Source organism: Hemiscyllium ocellatum, chromosome 8 (genome assembly GCF_020745735.1).
Source record: "Hemiscyllium ocellatum isolate sHemOce1 chromosome 8, sHemOce1.pat.X.cur, whole genome shotgun sequence".
Classification (NCBI taxonomy): domain Eukaryota; kingdom Metazoa; phylum Chordata; class Chondrichthyes; order Orectolobiformes; family Hemiscylliidae; genus Hemiscyllium; species Hemiscyllium ocellatum.
Window position 1 is genome coordinate 31,167,890 of NC_083408.1, and position 26,495 is coordinate 31,194,384.

General features: G+C 42.7%; 1 protein-coding gene across 9 annotated transcripts in view; it reads left to right on the forward strand.

Annotated features, from left to right (window-relative positions):
- The window catches only part of rad51b (RAD51 paralog B), a 582,669-nt gene that overhangs the window by 291,707 nt on the left and 264,467 nt on the right, over positions 1–26,495 (forward strand). For 8 of the 9 annotated variants that reach the window (XM_060828787.1, XM_060828790.1, XM_060828783.1 and 5 more), the window contains exon 8: positions 20,237–20,321. In XM_060828787.1, coding sequence (XP_060684770.1) covers positions 20,237–20,321 — 85 coding nt within the window. Of the gene's footprint in view, positions 1–20,236; positions 20,322–26,495 lie in introns of those variants that run through there. The other variant, XM_060828792.1, reaches the window with a different exon arrangement.

The following is a 26,495-nucleotide window of genomic DNA, read 5'->3' on the forward strand; positions in this document are numbered from 1 at the left end:
GTTGAAGAACGTCTTAAAGGAGTCTAATTCCATTTTACACATTTGCTGATGACACCACCGTAGTGGATCGAATCTTAAACCACGATGAGACAGATTACAGGAAGGAGATAAACAGCCTAATGGCATGGTGTAAAGACGACAATATCTCACTCATTCTCAGCAAAGTTCTGATCATCAACTTCAGGAAGTGGAGTGGAGGACGTGCCCTTGTCTGTATCAATGGTGGGGGTGGTCGAGAACTGCAAGTTTCTGGGAGTGATGATCGCCAGTTATCTGTCTTGGTCCATCCATGTCGACAGTACAATACAGTCAAGAAAGTAAACCAGTGCCTCTATTTCCTTAGAAGGCTTAGAAATTCTGCATGTCCACAATGACTATTACCCGTTTTTATAGATGCGCCGTAGAAAGCATCCTATCCAGATGCATCACAGTTTGGTACGGCAACTGCTGTGCCCAAGACAACAAGAAATTACAGAAACTTGTGAATGCAGCCCAGTCCATCATGAAAACCAGCCTGCCATCCATTGGCTACACTGGGGAAAGCAGCCAACATCATCAAAGTCTCCTCCCACCCTGGCTATACTCTCTCCCACCTTAAATCAAGCAGAAAGTACAAAAGTTTGAAAACGCATACTATTAGCTTCAAGAACAACTTCTTGCCCGCTCTTTTCTGACTTACGAATGGACCTCTCATTGGTTAGAGTTCATCTTTGTGCCTTCTCTGTAGCTGTAACAGTATGTTCTACATTCTGTTCTATTATGGAAGGAATGGTTTGTCTGGTTAGCGTACAAAACTACTTCTCACTGTGTCTTGATACATGTGGCAATAATAAATCAAATTTAAAGGAGAAGAAATGGAGAGTTTTGGTGGGAAAGTTTGGAGTCAATTTACAGGAAGACGCAGCTGTCAGTGGTGGAGTGGTTAGAATTTGAGAAATTAATATATCTTGGTGTATTGAAGGGATGAAAAATTCCCACTGACTTTGCCTATTTGAACCTTTCAAATGAGGGGGGAAGAGCAGTGACAGGTCCAGCCTTAGCACATTCAGAGTCACAGTGTCCACTAAAGTCAAGAATGGCTGCCCTGGCTTGGTCAAGAAGAGGCTATACAAGGTGCTGTTGTCAAGTCAGCCTCGCATCCACTGCTATTCTCCTGCCTTTCTGACAGAAAATATACGGTCCTAAGTTTTAATTTCTTCAAGTTGGATCCAACCCGATTTTCTGCTGAATTGCTGCTGCAGTAATCTTGTGAATTATAGAATCTCCACAGCGTAGAAGCAGGCCATTCAGCCAATCAAGTTCACACCAGCTCTCGAAAGAGCATCCCATCGAGGCCCATCTCCCTACCCTCTCACTGCAACTGTGCATTATATGGCCAATCCACCTAACCTGCACATTTTTTGACTGTGGGAGGAAACCCATGTAGGGACAAGAAGAACATGCAAACTCCACACAGTCACCAAGGGTAGAATCAAACTTGAGTCCCTGGTAATACTAATCACTGAGCCACCATACCGCTCATATCCACGTCCTCAAGTGTAGATCTAACTAGTGGATGCCAGCAGACCAGTCTAGTGCATGGGGTTTTGGGGTGCCTATATTGTGATCTCAGGCTATGCCACTTACCATTAGGGGTCACTACATTGTAAGTATGTTGGCAGCTTCTTCCTCTCCCTAGGTCAACACACTGCCAACAATTTGACCATCCCAGCTGAGGTTGGATAACTCTGCAAGAACTGTGTACTGAAGCAGAGATTTGTGTGGGTGGTAGCTGTCTGGTATATAAAATGATCTGGCTGTGAATGACTAAGGAGTGTTTGGGAGAAATGCCAAAACTGTATTCTGATTACTTGCTTCCTTTGTCAAGGGAGTGCTGACTGCCTGAGCTGGCAACAAGAATGCGATGGTGTTTCAGGGGATTCAAACATTCACATAAAGCTTGTGCTGATGGCACATTGCCCACCAGTAATGTATAATTTTGTTGAAGCTTTGAATCCATGTTAGGCCAACTACTGAGTGCCCTCACCCCAAACACACTCAATATGCTGTGTGGCTTGTACCTTAGGGTCTCAGAACCAGAAAAAATAAGCTACCTACTCTTAGTGGTATGGTTTCTGTCGCAATAGAATCAAAGAATAGAATAATCGAATCCCTATAGTGTGGGAACATGCCATGTGGCCTATCAACCCTCCGAAGAGCGTCCCACCTAGACTTACCACCCCATCCTATCCCTGTAACCCAGCATTTCCAATGGCTAACCCACGTAGCTTGGGCCATTTAGATTTGGTTAGGTTATTAGATTAGATTAATTACAGTGTGGAAACAGGCCCTTCAGCCCAACAAGCCCACACCGACCCGCCGAAGCGCAACCCACCCAGACCTATTCTCCTACATTTACCCCTTCACCTAACACTACGGGCAATTTAGCATGGCCAATTCACCTGACCTGCACATCTTTGGACTGTGGGAGGAAACCGGAGCCCCCGGAGGAAACCCACAAAACACGGGGAGAACGTGCAAACTCCACACAGTCAGTCGCCTGAGGTGGGAATTGAACCCAGGTCTCTGGTGCTGTGAGGCAGCAGTGCTAGCCACTGTGCCACCATGCTGCCCTTAGTGTGACCAGTCCACCTAACTTGCACATCTTTGGATTGTGCATTCCAGTGTTGGAATTAATAGAGTAGTAAAGATGTGTTTGGTCTGGTACTTGGGGGTCAGGGCTGTTCTGCTCTTGTCATCGCCCATTTTTATTTGGGCCATGAGATACTTTTGCAGGCAGCAGGTGGGATTATCTTACTTGGTCACATCACCACCAAGGTCAAAGAAATCCATCCTAATTCCTTTTTCTGCCTACCAGTTGCTTTCTCTACCACCCCACTCTCCCCCTACCATTCACTGCTTGTCAATTCTTATGCAAGTTAATTGGCTTCTGTGGATTTTGCAGTGCCTTGTCCCTTATGAGCATACAGTGCTGGCATGTTTCTTTATTGCAGAGGTCAGAATACTGGATGTGAGCCTTTCCAGCATGTACACTCAATATTGATGATTGGGAGTGGGAGACCCACCTCAAGGTCCAAGGTCTTAAAGTTAGTTCTCGCCCGAGAAAATGTCATAAAATCTGCTGACTTACACAGAGCAGACATTGAACCTTGGGCTTTCTCTTCTCTGGTAATTAGGTAGGCAATGCTCTACCTACACTACCGAGACTAGAATCTGCGTTTTTTTTTGTATTGCAGTCAGAAATAAACATTCTCCCTTTTATTCTCGCCATTATCTTTTGGGGGGTGGTGGTGGGAGCGTGGGGTTGGGGCAGGTATGCAGGTATGAAACATTCCCAGGTTTCAGAGAAATAAATGAGGCACCAAGTTTTATCACCAGGGGAGGAAGGGGATGAGGGCAAAGTCTAACAGTTAGGAGTGTTTGTGAGCGCATGTGTGAACTGTCCATCTGTGTGTGCACGTGTGCCTGGGTCTCTTGTCCATTCACACTCACCCATTGTCACACTGAGAGAAAGCTGGGCACGCATTGGCATAGATTCCAGTCAACCAGACGGAAGCTGCTTTGAGATTAATATCGCTGAGGAGAAATGTGTTTTGGCTGGAAAGGCACCAAGATGTGCTTTCTCCACTCCCTTTCCACTTTGCTGAGTCTCCCTGTTGTTGTCACTGACAATCCTCATGACCTTGAATCTTCCTGTGCAACTAAGAGTCCTGCTTCCAGCCTCACGCTCCACATTTACCCTCCAACCCTCAAGCAGGAAGCTTCTCCCCTCCCCACTTCCATGCAGCGACCTCATCCCCCAATGAGGTTATCAGCAGCAAATGTGAGAGCCATTGGCTCTGATTAGAGGAGCAACTCCTTGCAGAATTCGTCACTTTGCCTTAACTGTATTTTGATCATGGCACCCTTTGGTAGGCTGGAATGCAGTGTACAGGCAGTATGTGGTACAACTTTGGGTACAACTTTGATGGCACGCACTGCTGCTGTTGTGTGTTAGCGGTGGAGTGAATCAGTGTTTAAGGTGGGGGATGGCATACCAGTTAAACGTGCAGCTGTGTTATAGAATTATAGAATCCCTACAGTGTGGAAGCAGGCCATTCAGCCCATTAGTTAAACCAACTCACCAAAGAGGATCCCACCCAGACCCACACCGCTAATTCACCTAGCCTGCACATCTCTGGACTATATGTTGTGGACAGTGTTGAGCTTTTTGAGTTTTGTTGGATGTATCTTTATCCAGTTAAGTGGAGAGTGTTCTCCCTGACTTGTGCCTGACTTCTGTGTGTATGGTGAATAGATGAGCAGGCTTTGCAGAGTCAAGTAGCGAGCTTATCATTGTAAAATTCCAGCTTTTGTCCTGCTCTTGTAACCACAGTGTTCATCATAACTCATCCGCTTCAGTTTCTAGTCAATGTTAACGACTCGGCCATTCTCATGTTGGCAGGCTATGACTAGTGGGGTACCACAAGGATCAATACTTGGGTCCCACCTGTTCACAATATATGTCAGTGAACTGGAGGTGAAGACCACATGCAACATTTCAAATTTGCAGAAGATATAAAACAAAGTGGGAATGTGTGCTTTGAGGAAGATAGCGGCTTCAGGAGGATCTGGAGGATCTAAGGCACAAGTCAGAAGTGTGACACTTCAATTCTTGCATGTTGTAGCATGTTCTACATTCGGATCATGCTCTGAATAAGGAGATTTCTCCTGAATTCCTCATTGAATTTATTAGTGACTGATGATAAGGTCCTAGGAAGTGTTGCTGAACAAAGAGACCTTGGAGTACAGGTTCATAGCTCCTTGAAAGTAGAGTCACTGATAGATAGGTAGTGAAGAAGGCGTTTGGTATGCTTTCCTTAATTGGTCAGAGTATTGAGTACAGGAGTTGGGAGGTCATGTTCCGGCTATACAGGACATTGGTTAGGCCACTGTTGGAATATTGCGTGCAATTCTGGTCTCCTTCCTATCGGAAAGATGTTGTGAAACTTGAAAGGGTTCAGAAAAGATTCACAAGGATGTTGCCAGTTTTGGAGGATCTGAGCTACATGGAGAGGCTGAACAGGCTGGGGCTGTTTTCCTTGGAGCATCGAAGGCTGAGGGGTGACCTTATAGATTATTACAAAATTATGAGGGGCATGGATAGGAGAAATAGACAAAGTCCTTTCCCTGGGGTCGAGGAGTCCAGAACTAGAGGGCACAGGTTTAGAGTGAGAGGGGAAAGATATAAAAGAGACCTAAGGGGCAACCTTTTCATGCAGAGGGTGGTATCTGTATGGAATGAGCTGCCAGAGGATGTGGTGGAGGCTGGTACAATTTACAACATTTAAGAGACATTTGGATGGGTATATGAATAGGAAGGGTTTGGAGGGACATGGGCCGGGTACTTGTAGGTGGGACTAGATTGGGTTGGGATACCTGGTCGGCATAGATGGGTTGGACTGAAGGGTCTGTTTCCATGCTGTACATCTCTGTGACTTTATGACTCCTGCTCCCATTCCTATACATTGCTTCTGGAGATGCAGCCTTGTACCCTTCCCAGGCAGGAAGATGTGTGGTGTTGTGTAACTTTGCTGAGCCCCAGAAATTTGTCAATGTGAGCTGAAATCATTTTGTAAAGTCCTGTTACTCGCTGAAAAACTCCGGAGTATTTCTCTTATTCAAGAAAAAACAGAGCGTTGTGTCAGCAGGAATTTTATGGGATGCTGTAATTCAGTCAGCCAAAACTCCGAAAAGTTTGGTGGGAGGCGAGAGGATCTGCACTAGGTGAAATTCATTTAAATTTTTATCTTGGCGAGTGTGTATTTCCCTCTTTGGTCTAATTCCATCTGCACATTTAGATTTAGCTTGCAGTGGATTTGTTATGTATAGAATGGTACCCCAGCTGGAATATGCTATATGTTATTGAAAACACAGACTGCACACTAGGTGCAGGATAAAACATAGGCTGGAGTCTTTATCTACAGCATTGCACAAATATTGGGATTTATCTACATTGAGTAGCACATAAGCAATGCAAATTTCAAATTTACAGATCAGCAGCAAATCGTAATGAAATAAGGAGGTCTGTATCTGGTAGTCCCTCAGAATGACGATGATGCTTACTCATGGCAAGAATCAGTGTGAAATATTTAACTTGGGGAGGCTGCTGCTACTACATGGTTCTGGCTGACCAGGAAACTCTTCTACTCTTGCCAGTACCCATAGGTGCTTCAGACGGATTTACAGAAAGAAAATTAGCCTGTTTGGTCACTTTATGACAAACTTTCCATGGCTATCAAGGCCAGTGTGGTATGTGAACCTGGAGCATTTGGCCCAGCAGTACGGTTATTTCTGCAAGTGCCTCAAGACCTCATAGGTCTTGCATGAATCAACTTTAAAGCAAATCGATTGTTCAACTTGCGGTATAGAAAACTTCTGACTGAAGAGATTTGACCCTCTGCATGAATCAATTCAAGGGACTTCTCAAATGTTTTCTGGTGATCGGCAGCAAAATTGGCATGTACATGTTCTTTGTGTTCCTTCACCTCCAGTGAAAACTTGTGAGAGAACAAAATTTCTGGAAAAGTACTGAAAAATAGCACTTTTTCTTAATACAAACATCAACAGATGTTGAGGCATGAACTCTTCAGCAGTAAATCTGAAAGTTAAAACATGTGATTTGCGAGACCTAGTTTGATTTCCCCCTAATGACATGGAGAAATCATACTTTTCCTCCCAAATTTGCCTTTTTTAAATATAAAATCTAGTTTTTGATTACCTTCTGGGTTATGCGTAATGTAGAGCGTGCTCATATTGGATTAGACAGCCTGAATGGACTAAAGACCTTTTTCCTGTCCATCATTTGTTCATAGCTGTTCCCATTAGCTGATGGTACAATCACTGGGGTACACAGAGTTTAGCTTTTGGCAGAAGATACAGAGGAACATGAGGAAGAAGCATTTTATGCACCATTATGCGATAATGACCTGGAGCTCCTTTCCCAAGAAGATGGTGGAAATGGCAAAGAACAATGATTTAAAAAGGAAATCAGACTCACACTTGAGGGAAATTAATTTCTTCCATTGTTGCTGGCTCAAAATTCTGGTATTCTCTTTCTAACTGAGGCCATACCTTTGTGGTCTGCAGTGGCCCAGTGCCTCAAATAAAGGCAGTTAGTACTAGTCAGTGAATATCTTGCCCGAAGCACCACATTCCCACAAATTAATATATTTTTATAAAGTTCAAATATCTTTCATTGGAACTGGAATGAATAGCCAAGTGAAATTGAAGAACAAAGGATGGAGGGATGATGGTAGATGCTAAGGGGATTGTGGGACGGGTAAAGAAACAAAAATGTGTCCAGGGAGGTGTAAATGTTTACAGCAGAATCATTATTGCCAGCTGCTGCTCAACAAAATGGGAGGAAATGGTTAGAATCATAGAGCACAGAGAAAGATCATTAAGTCCACATGGCAGACCTCTGAAAGCACTTCCAATTAGTCTCGACCCCTGCTATTTCCCCATTGCCCTGCAAATATTCTCCTTGGCCAGTATTAATCATATTTACTTCAGAAAATTCCTACTGAATCTGCCCTTTTCGGCTGTGCAGTTGTAACCATGACTCACCGTGTAAAAACAATTTTCCTCATCGCATCGTTCATTCTTGCCAGTTACATTAAATTGGTATTCTGTGGACAACAGAAATTTCTTCACACCACCTTGACTAAACCTCCTCAAAAATGTGAACACCTCCATTAAATCTCTCCTGAATCTTCTGTGTTGTAAAGGGTTTACTTAGACTGTTCATATAACTGGTGTCACGCTATTGATTTATTTCTAGTTTCCAATGCAAAGCCTGGGCATCCTTCCCTGCCCATAATTCGGCACAGTACTGGAGCCTAACTGTGGTTTATAAAACATTAGAATAACTGTCCAGCTTTTGTATTTGACTTGAAGGATTCTGCTTGCTTTTTAATAGTTATGATCTAAAGTTGTTGAACTCTACATTAATGGTGGAAAGCTGTGAAGCATCAATCAAATGATGATGTTTTTGTCGATTTCGCTATGGATTTTATTAAGCCAAGTGAGACGTGTTGAAGAAAGTAAAGTACAAATTTGCACTGGCCTTTCGTTAAAGCTGATTTCGTTATCTTCTTTGTGTGTGAAAGCCACACACTGTTAAGGACAGTGTGGAAATGTTAAACTTGCTCAAAAAGGGCAAATAGATTATTCAACTTACAACAACCTAAGTACAAAACCAGTCGGGGAGATGAGTTTAATAATGTCCTTACTTTAAGAGGGGCTTTGAGACGCTGGATGATTGGCTGGCCAGCAATTCAGGAGTTGTAGACAATTTCTTCTCATTCAAAGTTCTTCTAATGTGGATATTGTTTCTGCTTTGTAGAGAACACAGATACTAGCTAGAATTTCTTTCTTCTTTGTAGCCTGGTGTTTGTGCTTGATATTATCAGTAAATGCTGTAAGAAGCAGTATTGTCTGCCATAACTGACTGCTATTTAAAAATTATGTCACTGTGGGAGTCAGATTACCAAGCTTTCTTTGCCTGGAGATTTTGGTGGTGGTGGTGGTGGTGGGGAGGAGGTGGACGTTGAAGTAAGGGGTGGGGGTTTACTGTTAAGACAATGGTTTGCATTACAATAAATGACTCAGTAACCTATCCCATTGGGTAAGTGGAACGTTTGAATGAAGATAACCTGTAATACCATTAATTATGCTTTTTTTTCTTCGAGACAATGTCACGCTGGCAGTTTATAATACAATGTTTAGAATTCTAGTCCCATCAAGGAGGTACATGAGGGATCGATTGTCAGGCTGACTTTTGACTTCTGACAAACTTCTGGAAGGTTACTTTGAAGTCCAGTCATGAGATTACAAGATCCGTCTTTTTTTTCGGCTGTTTAATGTATTTTAAAAATAATTATCAACTATAGGAACATAGGAGCTGGAGAAGATCATTGTCCTGCCTGATCCATCATTCTACCTCATGGATGGTCAGCTACCTCATGTATTTCCATGCTATTGCCATTTAGAACATAGAACAGCATAGCACAGCACAGAGTGTGGTGCTGGAAAAGCACAGCAGGTTAGGCAGCATCCGATGAACAGGAGAATCGACATTTCGGGCAAGAGGCCTTCATCAGGAATGAAGGGTTCCCAACTCCCTCCCATGTATCTCTCAGCCCCTTCAGCTCACAAGCTTCATTTCTGATGGAGGGCTGTTATTCAAAATGCCAATTCTCCTGCTCCTCAGATGCTGCCTGACACTGCTGTGCTTTTCCAGCACCACATTTCGACTGATTTCCAGCATCTGCAGTCCTCACTTTCTCCCAGCGCAATACAGGCCTTTCAGCCCGCGATGTTGTGCCGACCTTATATCCTACTCTAAGATCAAACTAACCTCCATATCCATCATTCTACTGTCATCTATGTGCCTATCCAAGAGTCGCTTAAATGTTCCTAATGTACCTGACTGTGCTACCACTGCTGGCAGTGCATTCCGTGCACCCACCACTCTCTCCTTTGATATAATTTGTGAGTAAAAAGTAGTAACTAACAATCTGAACTGGACTAATGGCTGAGCTTCCACAAGTATCTTGGGCAGAGAATTCCATCAATTCACTAAGTTCTGTGCGAAGACATTCTTCTTCATCTGTCTAAATGGCTTACCATTTATTCTGAAACAATGTTTCTTGGTTGAGCACCTCACAGCCAGGGAAAACATACTTTCTGCATCTAGTCTGTCTATTCCTTCAGGGACTTTGTAGGTTTTAGGAGATCTCTTCTCCCCTTAATTTGAGAGAACACAGGCACAGTCTCCTCATAATGTAGTTCTACCGTATCAGTAATCAGTACACCTTCACTGAACTTCTGAGGCAAATATATGGTTTGTAAGGCAAGGGGACCAATTCTGCACACAATGCTCCATATGAGGTTGAACCAGAGGATTGTACCATTGAAGCAAAACTTCTTTGTACTTTTACTCAGATCACTGTGAGAAAAAGGCAAATGATCGTTTGCAAACTTCTTCCTGTACCTACATGCTAGTTTTCAGTCAATTATGAGCAAGGACATCTTGGTCACTTTGGGCATCAACACTTTTTAACCTCTCACCTTTCAAGAAATACCCTGCCCCTTCATGCTTTTGGCCAAAATGGATAATTTTGCAATAATATATTCACTATATTCACAAAGTATATTCTATCTGCCACGCCCTTGTCCACTCAGCCTGCCAAAATCCTCTTCACATTCTTCTCACAATTCACATTCCCAAGTTCTGTATCATGTGCAAACTTGTAGATATTACAGTTGGTTCTCACAGTGAAATTGCAAACAGCTGGAGCCCTGGCACTGATCCTCTGGTACACCACTGGTGTATTAAAGTTGGTTATAATTCGTTCGTGACACTAAACATATGGATAGAAAAGGGCTGTTGTTCCTTCTTGAGTGCAGTGATTTATTTACTTATGTTGATATGTAAACTAATTAATTTCCTAACAGCTTTTGGCAAGCAAATTGCTTCCTGTTTGTTTTTCAGGAATGCGCTAAAGCAATGCACTGCAACCTACCGCACAAAGTGAGGCCATTCAGCCTGTCGTGTCAATGTGGGCTTATAGAATGAGCTATCCAATGGTCCCACAACTCAATTTTCCCTCCTAGTAGCCTTTTTTTCAAATCTTTGTACTGCTGCTTTTGCAAATTGTTGTTATATCAATGAAGCAGCTATCAATAGATGATTGATGACATGTCTAGCATTTCTAGACATCTGGTTATGTGATGGGCAGTGGTCAGAACACTTTGCTGTAAGGTGAACGTTTTGGTGTCTCGCCCTGCAAGGTTTATATTTTGCTGGTGAGAGGGTCGGTTATCTTGGATGGCTGGTTTGCAATGCAGAGTGCAACCATTTGGTCAGGTTCAAGTCCAGCACTAGGTTGAGGTTAGCATGAAGATCCTGTCTTCTCAACCTCACCCCTGCCCCAGTTGTCTGTCTTGCTCCCTCTCAAATGAGAGGCGATGGCCTACTGGTTTTATCATTGGAATGTTAATCCCACCACACATGGTAGAATTTGAATTCAATGAAAATCTGGAATTAAGAGTCTAATGATGACTATGATTCCATTGTTGCTTGTTAGAGAATCCCATTTGGTTCACTAATGTCTTTTAGGAAAGGGAACTGTCATCCTTACCTGGTCTGGCCTACATGTGAATCCAGACCCACAGGAATGCGGTTTATTCTTAACTGCCCTCTGGGCAATTAGGGATAAGCAATAAATGTTGGCCTAGCCAGTGATGCCCCCATCCCATGAATGATCTTTTATTGAAATGTCTTAAAATGCTCCTTTGGACCTCTGGGACTTTCACAACTTGATGCCTACTGTGCTGAAATGGTCCTGGTTTAACAACTTACTCCAAGACCATCGCTGAGCATGTTTTACAACATTATGATAGTGGTAAAATTGAAAAACCTATTCTCTTGAGCATACCCAGCACCATCCTACACTGTCATTAAAATATAAGCAAAGCAAAGCAGCAGCAGCCATGATCCGACACTGAAGTGAGACTAGCAGAACATGCTTTGGGCAGATCAGTGAGGTGCATGAAACCGGCTGGAATTGACACAGCAAACCTCAGGCCATTAAAGAACCTGGCAGAGGTCAGAACAGATGAACTCAGGTGAGAGGGCAGGCGAGCAGATCCTGGACCAGGCAGACCCTGACAGTAGGAGGAACTGGCAGAACCAGGAGCAGGTAGATTCCAGCAATGTGTGCAACTGTCAGAGGTCAGAATAGGCAAAAGAGAAACTGGCAGAAACTGTGACGATCCACCTCAGATGGTAAGTAAAACCAGTGAAGGATGTTTATCCTGAATCTTCATGATGCACTGCAAGCTGGCCTTTACAGAGGAGGTCTTTAATTTGTAAAAACTGACCATTTCATTTGGAGGAGGCATGGTTCTGCACTGGTATTCACCCTGAGAAGATCTATAAGGGAATGGACAGGTTACCCTGACGATCAGTGGCCCAAACAGGCTACTCCATAAGAAGGATCACGTGACACTCCACAAATAATTCTCCTCTGCAATTAGGGCAACTGGTCATGGCATTGCAATGGCTGACCCTCTGACTCAATGATAATAGAAGTGACTCAGTGGTGAGTAGGATACAGGTTAATAAACAAAAGTGAACATTCAGGGACTTATACATAGTGTGATGGAGGGCAGCTATCAATTGGGCAACACAGTGGCTCTCTGGTTAACACTACTACGTCACAGTGCCAGGGACCCAGGTTCAGTTACAACCTCAGGTGACTGTGTGGAGTTTGCACATTTTTCCGTGGTTTTTTGCTGGGTGCTTCAGTTTCCTCCCCACAATCCAAAAACGTGCAGGTTAGGTGGATTGGCCATGCTAAAATTGTCCGTAGTGTCCATGGATTTATAGGCTAGGTGGAGTAGCCATGGAAAATGTGGGTTTACGGGAAATAATAGGGTTCTGAGTCTGTGTGGGATGCTCTTCGGAGGGCCAGTGCAGACTCTGTGGACCAAATGACCTCCTTCCGCACTGTAGGGATTCTCTGGCATGAACATGAGAAATGACAGACGAGGGTTTTACGTCGAGGTAATTCATATGCAGATATTCATTGATTTCTGACTTAAGTATGCTCAGAGACTGATCCTCACAGTACTGGCGTTTGTCCTCTGTATTCCTGTTTTTAATATCCCTTCTTTTTGGGGAATCGTGGCAGGTCGTGTATCACTTATATTTAAAGAAAATTTTCTATTAGGCCTCACACGGAGATTTTTTTTCACAAAGACAGGGCAATGGAATTGTGTAACAAATTACCGTGGATTAAGGGTTGTTAAACAGACCAAAATTGAGAGTAGAAGTAAACATATTAGTTTGTGATGACAAAGCTTAACTAGTGGCTAGTGGATTGGTGCTTGAGTGTTAGTTACTGGAATTCTCCAGTTTCCTCATTTCCCCTCCCCCCACCTTGTCTCAGTCGGTTCCCTCAACTCAGCACCGCCCTCCTAACCTGCAATCCTCTTCCTGACCTCTCCGCCCCCACCCCACTCCGGCCTATCACCCTCACCTTGACCTCCTTCCACCTATCCCACCTCCATCGCCCCTCCCCCTAGTCCCTTCTCCCTACCTTTTATCTTAGCCTGCTTGGCTCTCTCTCTCTTATTCCCGATGAAGGGCTTATGCTCGAAACGTCGAATTCTCTATTCCTGAGATGTTGCCTGGCCTGCTGTGCTTTGACCAGCAACACATTTGCAGCTAGAATTTGTACTAATGAGTTCAATGAGGAAACAGTGTGTAATTTAACCAGAAAAAGAACAAATTACAAATGCTGGAAATGAGAAATGAGCAGGAATTGCTGGAAAAGCGCAGCAGGATTGGCAGCATCTGTGGAGAGAAAGAAATCTTCCGTTCTGAAGGGTCACTAGACCTAAAACGTTAAATCTGCTTTCTCTCCACAGATGGAGCCAGACCTGGGATTTTCCAGCAATTTCTGTTTTGTTGTTTTTAATTTATCCAGGTACAAGCCGGATGGGAAAGAGAGTTATGAAAAGGATGCAAGAAGGCTACTGTGGTGTTCAATTGGGCACTTGTCATGTGTTTGAAGATGCGAGTTGGTTTACGCTCACGCTATTTGATTGGTTGGGCCTAGATATAGACTCAGATTACAGGCAAACAAACTGTAGAATTTGCTGGAAACAAGCAGAGGGCAGTTAATAAAATACAAATCTTATAAATAAATTCCTATTGCACATAAATAAGCAAATATGTAATTTCTTTATAGCTTGGAGGCATGGCATATACAGTAGAAAACTGCAGACCATTTAAGTAATTGGACAAATATGTGAAAAATAGAGTATAATGTGTGAAAGCGTAAAATTATCCATTTTCATTGGTAAACTAGAAAAGCAAGATATTTTTAATTGTTCATGGGCATATTGATACACGGCGGGTTCTGAATGACTTTGGAGATGAATCACAGAAGGTTGGCGTGCAGGTAGAGCAATTAAATAGGAAAGCAATTAGTATGTGAGCATTCAAGATAAAAGTATTCGAGTATAAGAGTAAAGAAGTGTTACTGCAGTTTTACAGGGCTTTGGTGAGATCACTCTTGGAGCGTTTGGTCTCCTAAGCAAGAAAGCACATGCTTGAGAGGGAATATAACAAAAAATTTCCCAAGACTAATTCAGTTGAAGTCCATTGTAATAGTTTACTTTGTTAAAAGTTTAATATAAATGCAAATTGGAGGGAGAATATATTAAATTGAGAAGTTCACGGATGACATGAAAATTGGTTGGGTGCTAAATAGTGGGGAGGATACCTGTAAACTGAGGGACAATATCAGTTGACTGGGCAGCTCGGTAGATCAGTGACAAATGGAATTCAACCCAAAACACTGTGAGGTAATGCACAAGGAGAAGGTGCCTTTGTTCACAGAGTCCCTGCAGTGTGGGAACAGGCCATTTGGCCCAACAAGTCCACACCAACTCTCCGCCCAGACCCATTCCCCAACCTTATTAGTTTGCAGTTACCCCTGAGTAATGCACCTAACCTACACATCCCTGAACACTACGGGCAATTTCCCATGGCCAATTCACCTAACCTGCACACCTTTGGATTGTGGGAGGAAACCAGAGCACCCGGAGGAAACCCGTGCAGATAGGAGGAGAATGTGCAAACTCCACACAGGCAGTCACCTGAGGCTGGAATCTGACCCAGGGCCCTGGCACTGTGAGGCAGCAGTGCTAACCACTGAGCCACTGTGCCACCCATATCCGAACATAGAATCCAAAAGCAAGTGGATTATGCTGGAACTGATAAAAAAAACACTGGTTAGGCCACAGCTGGAGTATTGTGTGCAATTTTATTTATTATGTTTCAGGAAGGATGTGATTGCACTAGAAAAGGTGCAGAAATTGGCCAGGATGTTGTCTGGGCTGGAGGGTCTGAGCTGTGAGGAAAGAATGGATATATCCGGATAGTTTTCCTTATTCAATGAGTGTTGAGTGGGAACATGACAGAGGTGCATTTGATAAGGGGCATTGATAGTGGGTAGAGTCATATAGCATGGAAACAGACCCTTCGGTCCAACCTGACCGTGTCAACCATAATTCCAAACTAATCTAGTCACACCTGCCTGCGCTTGGCCCATATCCCTCCAAACAAAGGCACTTTTTCCATTGATAATAAAATCCAAATCTAAGTCATTAGTAAAGTGGTGAATAACTCTGGGCAGAGGTTTAAGGTAAGGCTCAGAGGTGAATTGATGAGAACTTTTTTCCACTCACAGGATAGCGGGAGTTTGGAACTTGCTGCCTGAAAGGGTGAAACACTCATGATACTGAAACAATATTTAGATATTCACTTGTGTTGCCATGGCTTCCATGGCTATGGGCCACAAACTGGAAGATGGGATTAGTGTAATCAGATCTTTGTTGACTGGTGCTGACACAATGGGCTGAATGGCCTCCTGCACTGTAAACAACTGAGTCCATACCTATTTAAGAAGAGGCGTTACCACCCTGACCAGGAAGCAGATTAGGTAAACTATTTTGTTTGTTATTTTTTTGACACGCACAATGAGCAGTGACGTAGAAGCAGTCAAGGTACTTTGGCTTGGTTTCTGTTTCTCGACCGTGTATTGTGGGCACAAATGTGCTCCATTTGCAAAGCCTCACAGTTTCCGCCTTCGCTTTTGTTTGGTGTCAGTAGTTTCATGCTTTGAGTGGTGAGGCCTTCAGCTGCGCAGTTTGCTTTAGTGTCCATGACATCTGTTGAATTGTGTGCAAAAAATGACTTTCATCTGTCAGATTTCCTGAGGTTGTCAATTAGAAGTTGCACTGCACATGTGACCTATGCCTTCCTTTCTAAACTCCAGTCGCATCTCTCCAATTCTAGCAACTTGAATATCTCAATAATCCACCAATGCCAGTTAGTTTCAGCTGTCGAGTGCATAATCTTTGAAATTCCTTCTCAACTCCTCAACCTCTCTGTCTCTAGCCTGCTTTAAGATCCTCATAGAATCCCTACAGGCCATTCAGCCCATTAGGTCCACGCTAACCCTCTGAACAGCATCTCGCCCAGACCCACCCTATCCTTGCAAACCATGCCTAATCCACCTAACCTACACATACCAGGACACTATGGGCAACTTAACATGGTCAAGCCACCTAACCTGCACAGCTTTGGACTGTGGAAAGAAACCAAAGCAGCTGGAGGGTATCACATAGACACGGGGAGAATATGCAAACTCCACACAGACAGTGACCCAAAGGTAGAATTGAACCCAGGTCCCTAGTGGTAAGAGGCAACAGTGCTAATCACTGAGCCATTGTGCTGCCCCCTTCGTAAACTCTACTCTTTTTTTAACCAAATGATCACTTATTCTAATATTATCTTAAAGGCACTGTGTCAAATTGATGATGACTTCTGGGAAGTCTTACCATGTTAAAGCTATGTTATAAATGCAAGTTGTTGTTGAATTGAATTTATTGTCGTGTGTACCAAGGCACAGTGAAAAGCTTTGTCTTGCGAGCAATACAGGCAGATCATAGAGTTAAGTAGCATTGATAGTAAATAAGGCGGCACGGTGGCTCAGTAGTTAGCACTGCTGCCTCACAGCACTAGGGACCCAGGTTCGATTCCAGCCTTAGGTGACTGTGCAAACTCCACACAGACATTCTCCCAGTGTCTGCGTGGGTTTCCTCCAGGTGCTCCAGTTTCCTCCCACAATCCAAAGATGTGAATTGGCCATGCTAAATTGCCCATAGTGTTAGGTGCATTAGTCAGAGGGAAATGGGTCTGGGTGGGTTACTCTTCGGAGGGTCAGTGTGGACTTGTTGGGCCGAAGGGCCTGTTTCCACACTGTAGGGAATCTAATCTAATCTAGTAGGTAACCGTTTTTAATAGCAGACGTTTAAAATTATTTTGTGTGAAATAGATTAGTCAGTCTCAGCCCATTTCCGGTTGGGATACAAGTCCACCAGGATGGAATTGTCTCCAAATTATCATCCCGCTCAGGTCATGGTATGCTTTTTGAAGGAGATGGCCTTTATATCTAGAGGGCGGGAGTATAAGGATGCAGAAAATATGCTATAGCACTGAGAACAGATCAGGACATTATACCTTAGGAGGGATATTTTGGACTTAGAAGATTACAGCATAGAATAGAGGTTTGGAACACACTTCCACAGGATGCAGTGGATGCGGGATGTTAATTTTGAATGTGATAGATAAGTTTTTGTTAAGCAAAGGATTAAGGGATGTGGGTCAAGATGATTAGGGTTGAGGGTTACACCTACCATGATTTCATTGGATAGCAGACAGACCAGGCTCAAGGGACTGAGTGGCTTACTCCTGTTCCTATGTTCGATTTGCATTTGAATGTTGAAGCATTTTGGTGAGAGAATATAGAGAAATGTTTACTCAGTATTGAGTAAATATGAAATCTTTTTGGATGCTGGAAATCTGAAATGAGGAGAGTGCTGGAGGAACTCAGCAGGTCTGGCAACATCGATCGAGAAACAGCATTAATGTTTTGAGTCCAGGGTGACTGTCTTTTGGAACTGAAAGGTGTTGGAAAACTTTTCTTCTCTACCTTTGACAGAGGCGGAGGCCAAATGCAAAAGACCTCAGTGTGGTTAATGGTGGGTAAAGAGAAAAAGAGATGTAAAATTTGTATAAAGTAAGTTATGAGAAGGAGAGAATGGGTTCCCTCCAGGCTGTTACACCCAGGCAGAATTTCTGTTGTGCTTAGTCAGAATCACCAGCACAGAAAAGGCCCTTCAGCTCACCAATTCCATTCCAGTCAAAAACAACTGCCGAATTATTCTAATTCCATTTTTTGGAATTTGGCACATAGCCTTGGCGTCACAAGTACACATCTAAATGTTTGTGAGGGTTTCTGCGCCTCCCATCTTTACAAGCAGTGAGTTCCAGATTCCCACCACCCTCTGGTGTCATAGAGATGTACAGCACGGAAACAGACCCTTCAGTCCAACCCGTCCATGCCGACCAGATATCCCAACCCAATCTAGTCCCACCTGCCAGCACCCATCCTATATCCCTCCAAACCCTTCCTATTCATATACCCACCCAAATGCCAACTTCATCTCTTATTCTCACATCCAAATCATTTATATAAATGATGAAAAGTAGTGGACCCAGCACCGATCCTTCAGGCACTCCACTGGTCACAGGCCTCCAGTCTGAAAAACATCCCTCTACCACCACCCTGTGTCTTCTACCTTTGAGCCAGTTCTGTATCCAAATGGCTAGTTTTCCCTGTTATTCTGTGAGATCTAACCTTGCTAATCAGTCTCCCATGGGGAACCTTGTTGAATGCCTTACTGAAGTCCATATCGATCACATCTACCGCTCTACCCTCATCAATCCTCCTTGTTAGTTCTTCAAAAAACTCTGTCTTTCCTCATGTCTCCTCTAAACTTTCTGCCCTTTACCTTAAATCTATGCCCCTGGTCTTCCCAGAAAGTGGAAAGGTTTCTTCCTGCCTAGCTTATCTCATAATTTTACAGGTAGTTCAAGCCCATCTACTGCATTCGCTGCTCACAATGTGGTCTCCTTTATGTTGGCAGGACAGAATGCAGACTGGGTGACCACTTTGTGGAGCATCTCGACTCTGCCTGTAGGAATGATCCCAACGTCCCAGTTGCTTGTCATTTCAGTAAATCACCTGGCTGTCATACTGATATTTCTGTTCTGGGCCTGCTGCAATGTTCCAACAAAGCACAACAGAAGTTTGAAGAAAAACATCCCACTTTTCCGTTTAGTTTCTCTACTGCCTCAAGGTCTCAAAATTGAATTCTATAATTTCAGAAACTGACCACATTATGTCTGTTCTCCATTTTTCTTATCCTCCACCACACACCACTCAGCTTTGTCTTGTTTATGGTAGAGACAACCCTCCATCCATTTTATCTCTCTCTTTCCGTTTCTCCATAACTAAACAGCACCTTGGTCTTTTGCACTAGATCTCTGCTTCTGTCAAAGTATAAAGCAGGCATTTTCTAACAACTTTCAGTTCTGAAGAAGTGTCATACCAGACTCAAAATGTTAATTCTGATTTCCTCTGATCAGGTACTGCCAAACCTGCTAGGTTTCTCCAGCATACTCTGTGTTTGTACTTAATACATGATGCAGTGAAGAAGGGAAAGCTTTACTGTTGAGTCTAACCTATAATGTTATAATGGACCGAGGCAGCAGAAGGTGGAGATTTACTTTGCATTTGCCCTGTCCCATTATCTGGCCTTCAAGCACTATTGGTATAGATGGAGTTTTACATTGTGTCTAATCTGTGGTGTATCTGTCCTGGGACTGTTTAATGGGACAGTGTAGAGGAATCTTTACTCTGTATCAAATCCTAGGCTGTATCTGCCCTGGGAGTATTTGATGGAGACTAGGAAGAGGGAGCTACAGTGAGTTTTGAGAAGATTTGTAGCTCGCTATGCTGCAAGATTCATTTCCAGACATTTTATCACCCTACTAGGCAAGTGGACCTCTGGGCGAAGCCTCCCAGAGAGAGCTATATTTGGCATTTGCACCATATCTGGGAGTCTGGGTACTGACTCTGGACATTATATTTAATGGAGGCGGCAGTGGTCTTACCCACTGGCTACATTTAACTGTGAAGCAGCGGGTCCTCCCCAAGAGTGGAGGTCCCGCTCGCCAAGAGCTGCTGGCCAATCAGAGGCCAGCAATTTTTTGAACAGCCTCACAATCGGAAAGGAGGTTGCTGCTGCTACCAATGTTGGGCCACAGATACGTGATGCAGGATGGTGATCACACCATAGGCGCTATAGACTAGGGAATTTGCAGCATGGCCAAGTTAGTGCCAACAACTGGAAGATCCCCTTGAGCAGACATTGCCAACCTAAAGGTTTAAGTTGGCATCCTTGGCCATCCCAACTTTGAAGATGAGCAAAGGATGGGGTTCTCACCTGTCTCATTAAAATGCCCCTCACCACCACATTTGCCAATGAGAAAGGGTGCCAAATTCCTTCCAGTGCTCCTGAAAGGAAAGATGCTTTGCTTTCAAGCAACATCACTTCGATGAGAACCGCTTCAGCGGGTGAAAGAAGAGTTATATAAATGTCACAGTTTGTGTAGGAGGTTAGCATACAGCCTCACTTATAGAAGGAACAGAAGGTCTGAGGAAGATGTGAAGGCGCCTTACTGTAACTCTCCTTTTCCTCTCTGCAGGTCGTCCTAACGAACCAGATCACAACAAGGCTGAGTCAAAACTTTGTGCCAAACTCGAGCACAAGTCATTCCTCCCTGCCTGAAGGTAATGGTCTTTTTCATTAACATACTGTCGTCATTTTCAATCAGTTGCATCAAGGCTCTATTTCCATACAATACTGTTTCTGCTCAAACTGTTTATATTGAAATAAAAAGAAAACTTGAATTTATCTAGGGCCCTTCATGAACTCAGGATATTCCAAAGCTCTTCCTGGCCAGTGAAGTAGTTTTTACACGTTGTCACTGTTGTCATGTAGGAAACACACTGGTTAATTTGCACACAGCAAGGTCTTACAAACAATAATGTGGTAATAACCAATGGTTTAACTGCTTCAGTTATGTTGATTGGCTGTTTATATGACTAAGTTATTGAGCAAACAGAGGAGAACTGTGCCCTCTCCTCTTCAATAACATCCTGCACCTAAGTAGACGAACCTGGTGAACTGCATTCAATTCTGGGCGTCTCATCACAAGAAGGTTGTGTTGCCCTGGGAGGATATGAGTTACAGTGGACTTGTAAAGGATTACGTCGTGAGGACTGATTGCTTAAAGCCCACGTTTTTATTTTCCTGAATATAGAAAATTAGGGGATGATTGAATTAAGCTGTTCACAGGAATTGAAGGATTTTTGAGAATTAGGATCAAAAGAAGCTATTTCCTCTTGTGTGTGATCCCAAAACAAAGCTTTATAAACTTAAAATTGGAGTCATTCAGGTGTGATATCAGGAAGCACTTACTAACACAAAAGGGAAGAGGAAATTTGGAACTCTCTCCAGAAATCCTTGAGGCTCAGGGGCAAAGTGAAAATTTCAGAACTAAAATGGGTAGACTTTTGTAGTAAATGTATTAGCATTATTTATTGGATAAATAGATATACCTAAGGTACAAGTCAAACTGTGAAGTAATTGAATGGCAAAAAGATTCAAGAAGACAACCTCCTCCTGATCCTATGTTCCTTGCCTGTAGTCTCTGTCTTCCGTTAAGGTATGCTTCCACGCACACCAGCCATAGTGCGTGCCTCATTTGTTCACTGCATTTGGCATTGCAATTGAGTCTGATTCCTCACCAACCACTGCCTACTGTTAAACCTTCGACAGAAGTTACAGCGCGCTGACTGTGAAACTAACTGATACATTCCTGTCTAACGCAGGCAAGCTGAATTAATTGTGATATCTCGACTTCCTTCTCCTTAGCCACAGTTGGTGAAATGTGCAGGGACTGGATGTTGAACTTGTCAACCCATCTGTACAGTTTAACTATTTACTATCATAAAAAAAAAGTACTTTCAAAATAAATAAAACAACATTATCCAATTGTGCTCTCCTGAAAATTCTATCTCTGCCTGCACCACCATGAGCACATGACGCTTTCTGCTTTGTGCTCCAAATCATTTGGCAGGTAGCATTGTTACCACCGATTCAAATGTCCATGGGTTAAGGTCCGATGTTGGAGGTTTGCATGCAAAATCTAGACTGACAGAACCAGTGCAGTACTGAGGTGATGCTTCACTGTTAGAAATGTCATTTTTCAGGTAAGATGTTAAACCAGTGCCAGCTCTCAAGTTGGATGCACAAGGCCGCAAAACATTATTTAAAGAAATTCAAGAGAGTTCTCCTTGAGCTTTTGAGCAATATTTATTCTTCAACCAAGGTCACTACAGAATATCTGATAATTTATTATATTGTTATTATGTTATGTTGCTGTAGAAAAGCTGTCTGCCATATTTCCTACCCTTAAGAGACTATCCTTCACAAATATTAATTGACTAAAAAATTGGTTTAAAGTGATCTGAGCACATGAGCAGACATGGTATGACTGCAATTTCTTTTGGGTGGCACAGTGGTTAGCACTGCTGCCTCACAGCACCAGAGACCCGGGTACAATTCCCACTTCTGGCGACTGACTGTATGGAGTTTGCACATTCTCCCCGTGTCTGTGAGGGTTTCCTCCGGTTGCTCCGGTTTCCTCCCACAGTCCAAAACTGTGCAGGTTAGATGAATTGGCCATGCTAAATTGCCCATAGTGTTAGGTGCAGGGGTAAATGTAGGGGAATGGGTCTGGGTGGGTTGCGCTTCGGCGGGTCGGTGTGGACTTGTTGGGCCGAAGGGCCTGTTTCCACGCTGTAAGTAATCTAATCTAATCTAAGTAATCTTAAAAAAAAAAGTGCAACACAAGAGAGTTTTGTAACCTCGTATGTTCCTGCTGTGCATACTTGGCTTCCAAATCTGATGAATTATTTTACCTGTTGGCATAAAAAGGCACACAAATATAGGCCTTAGGGTGGTTACATTAGACAGGCCGTTTCTCAGTTTGTATTGACTTGATGTGTTGGTGAGAGATTTATGGGCACCCAGAGTCTTACAGGAGAAGACTCTTGTTGAATTACCTGCTTGCACTTTGTTGTTTCATTTCAGAAAGTTTCTTCATTCATTTCACTCCTGTCCAGTGTTGTACAACTATGTGTATATCATTGCTAGCTCCTGTACTTAGAAACACAGCATCGTGGAGGGTTTATGGCACAAAATGATACAATTTAGCCGATCATGTCTTCTTTAGCCAGGAAACAGGCACCCACCCTAATCATAGGGACAGAAGCAAGGCCATTCTGTTCATTGAGCCTGCCCCATCATTATAAATCATGGCTGATCATCTCCTCAATGCCATTGTCCCACTTTATCTCTATACCCCTCGCTATCATTAGTGCTCAAAAACCTATCAATTTCTGTTCTCGCCCTGCTCGATGATTGAGCTTTCACAGATCTCAAAGTGAAGAAATGTTTCCTCATCTCAAACTTAGATGGCCTGTGTTTAATGCTGACATCATGCATTCTATCGATATCCATGCACATGCCCTCAGTGAATCCTTAGATCACTTTTCATTCTTAGAAATTCTAGAGACTATAGACCCCAGTTTCCCCGATCTCCCCTCATAAGATAATCCTGCCTTTGCAGGGATTAATCTGGTGAGCCTCCACTGCACACCCTCTATGACAGGTTTACTCTTCCTCAGATAAATGAGCCAAAACTAAACAATGCTGCAGGTCAGGTGTCACCAAGGCTCTATACAACTGCAACAAGATATTTTTACTTCTAGATCAAATCCCTTTGAAAGGAATGTCAATTTATTGCTTATCTTTCTAACTGCTTGCTGCACCAGTGTGCTAGTTTTTAATGCCACATGGGCAAGGAAAGCCTGATTCTTTCAGACACCCACACTTTCCAACCTCTCTCCATTAAAGAAATGTTTTGCCATCCTGATTTTTCTACCAAAGTGAGTAACTTCACTCTTTTTCACATTATATTCCACCGAAGCCCATTCACTTAGCCTGTTCACGTTCTTGTGAAGTTTCCTTGAACTCTCATTATAACTTACGTTCTCATCCAGTTTAATGTCATCAGCAAATTTGGGAATACGACAATTGGTCCCTGTATCCAAATCATTTATATAAATTGTGAACATCTGTGGACTGAGCACCGACTTTGTCTTACCCTACTACTTTGCCTGCCATCCTGAGAATGATCTGTTTATTTCTGCTTTCTGTCTATTAACAAACTCTCAGCTAAATTGCTAATATACAACTTGCTAATGTGTCCCCCCACCCGGTTCTGTGCACTCTAATTTTATTCACCTGTGAGGGGTCTTATCAAAAGCTTTTTAAAAATCAAAATTCATCACATCCACTGGTTCCCCTGTGTCTGTGCTCGAAATAAAATCCTGAAAAAAAACCTCTTAACAACTTTGCCAAACTCAGTTTGCATAAATCATGTTGAGTCTACCCAACTTTGCCATTTGTTTCTAAATCTTCAGTTATCACATCCTTTGTAATAGATTGTAACATTTTCAATACTGTGGATGTTGGGTTGACAGGTCGGTAATTCTGCATTCTCCCTAATTATGCCTTTTTGAGTAATGGGGTTGGTTGCATTTGTTATTATCCAGTCAGCAGGAACTTTTCCAGAATCCATAGAATTCTGAAAGATAACCTCCTGCTTCCTTCAACACTCGGGAATGAAGCTCATCTGTTTCATGAGATTGATCAACTCTTAACCCAGCAATTTTTCTTATGTATTGCCCATTTGTTAATACTAATTTGTATTGGCTTTCAATTGCACAAGTCTCCTTGTGATTTCGTATTTCTGGGAAAGTTTTAATATCTCATGTGAAGACAGACACAAAGTAACTGTTCAGTTGCTTTGCCATTTCCTTGTTCTCCACTGTAAACTCTCCTGTCTGCCCTGTAATAGGCCCACATTTATTCTTGTTTTTTCCACATCAATAGAAGATTCCACAGTCCACTGTTATGTTCTTCGTTAGTTTGCATTTATAATCCATTTTCCTTTTCCTTATCAGTTTCTTGGCTCTTCTTTATTGAATACTCCCTATTAATCTTACTATCTAGCATTTGGTCCATATTGCTGCAGGTCTAGGCACTCGGGTGAGTACCTGGACTCATGTACAGTACACACTGGGGAAAAGGGAACAACTAACTTCTTTATGGCTTGAGTACCTCAGTATCAGCTCCTGTACAATTGGAGTATACATTACGTAAAAGTGAACAATTCATTCCTGTCTGGTAGTACTGTCAGCTTCACTTGCGAACACATTCCATTCTCAACTCCGTTTGCAAATTGATTAGTACGCAAGTCCGAACACAATACAGGACATAAAATAGGAGTCATAATTACAGGAAATGGTCATATGTTAGATCTTTAAAATTACATCCCCATGCGGGATCAGGTTCATAAGTACTAATGTTTGTAAGTCGTATATTTGTAAATCGGGAACCCCTTGTTTGTCATTCAGTAACAGCTCTTCTACATATACCAAGCACACTGGCTCAATTTGCTCTGCTCCTATAGAGCCCTAGAATGGAATGTTCAATTGCAGGCCTGGGAGCAATATAAACATAGTCTGCTGCTTAACTTCAAGCAGCAATTTTTTTGTTTTAGATCAGGAATTTCTCTCAGGGTCAGAAATCCCTGCTGAAATTCTCTGCTTGAGCTATCAAGGTAACCCTGTCACTCCCAGCAATTCATTCCCATCAAAAGCTATCTCAATCTTTCATTGTCCTTCAAAACTTTGTGAAAGCCATGTTTCTATTTTTATCTTAGTAATTTTCAACGCCTGCACATGTATCTTGTACATTGACAGTGGTATATGAGAACAGAAGAATTGGGAGTATGCAATTCAGCCCCTTGAATCTACTCTGCCATTTGATATGATTATATCTGATCTCACTTCAGCCTGAACCCCACTTTCCTGACACTCCCCATAACCTTTCAATCTTTACTAATTAAAAATCTGGTTATCTCCTTAAATTCACTTATTGTCACAGCATCCACTGCAGTGTGGGATAGTGAATTCCACAAGTTCACACACCTTTGAGAGAAGTAATTTTTCCTAATTTCTGTTATAAATCTGTCCCCCTTTATCCTAAATCTAAGGTTTCTCGTTCTCGATTTCCCCACAAGAGGAAAAATCCTCTCTATGTCTACTTTGCCAATCCCCTTTAGAATCTTACAAACCTCAATTAAGCTTCCCCTCGTTCTTCTAACCTCTGGAAAGTATGGGCTTAACTACTCAATTTCTCTCCATAAGACAAACCTCTCACCTCTGCAATCAATCTAGTGAACCTCCTCTGGCTATCTGAAATTCAACTACACCCCTCAAGGGGAACAAAACTGTAGATGCAGTCTCACTAATGCCTTATATGGTTGAAGAAATACTTCCCACTTGCATTCCCTTAGCAATAAATGCTAAAAATCCATTTGTCATCCGTATTATCTGTTGTACCTCTATACTAGCTTTCTGTGATTCATGCACAACAGCACCCAATGCCTCTGCACCAAAACACTCCGAACATAATAATGGACGTAATACAGCAGAACCCCGATTATCCAGACAATACAAGCATGGAGTATTTTGTTCGGATAATCAAATGTTTGGATAATCGAATGCCAGATAACACAGTTTAGCCAAGCATCGGGATCTTGCGATCTTGTTTGGATAATCCAAAATTCAGATAATCGAATGCTGGATAATTGAGATTCCTCTGTGTGTGTATATATAAAACATATAGAATATAAAGCCCTGCAGGAAGTGTTTTTGAGTGTTTTAACTCTTGGACAGCACAAACATCTGGACCCTGTAAAATGAGTAAATCTCAACTCTCAGCAACAGGAATCAAGCCGCTAAAATGCCAGACAATGAAAAGTTGCA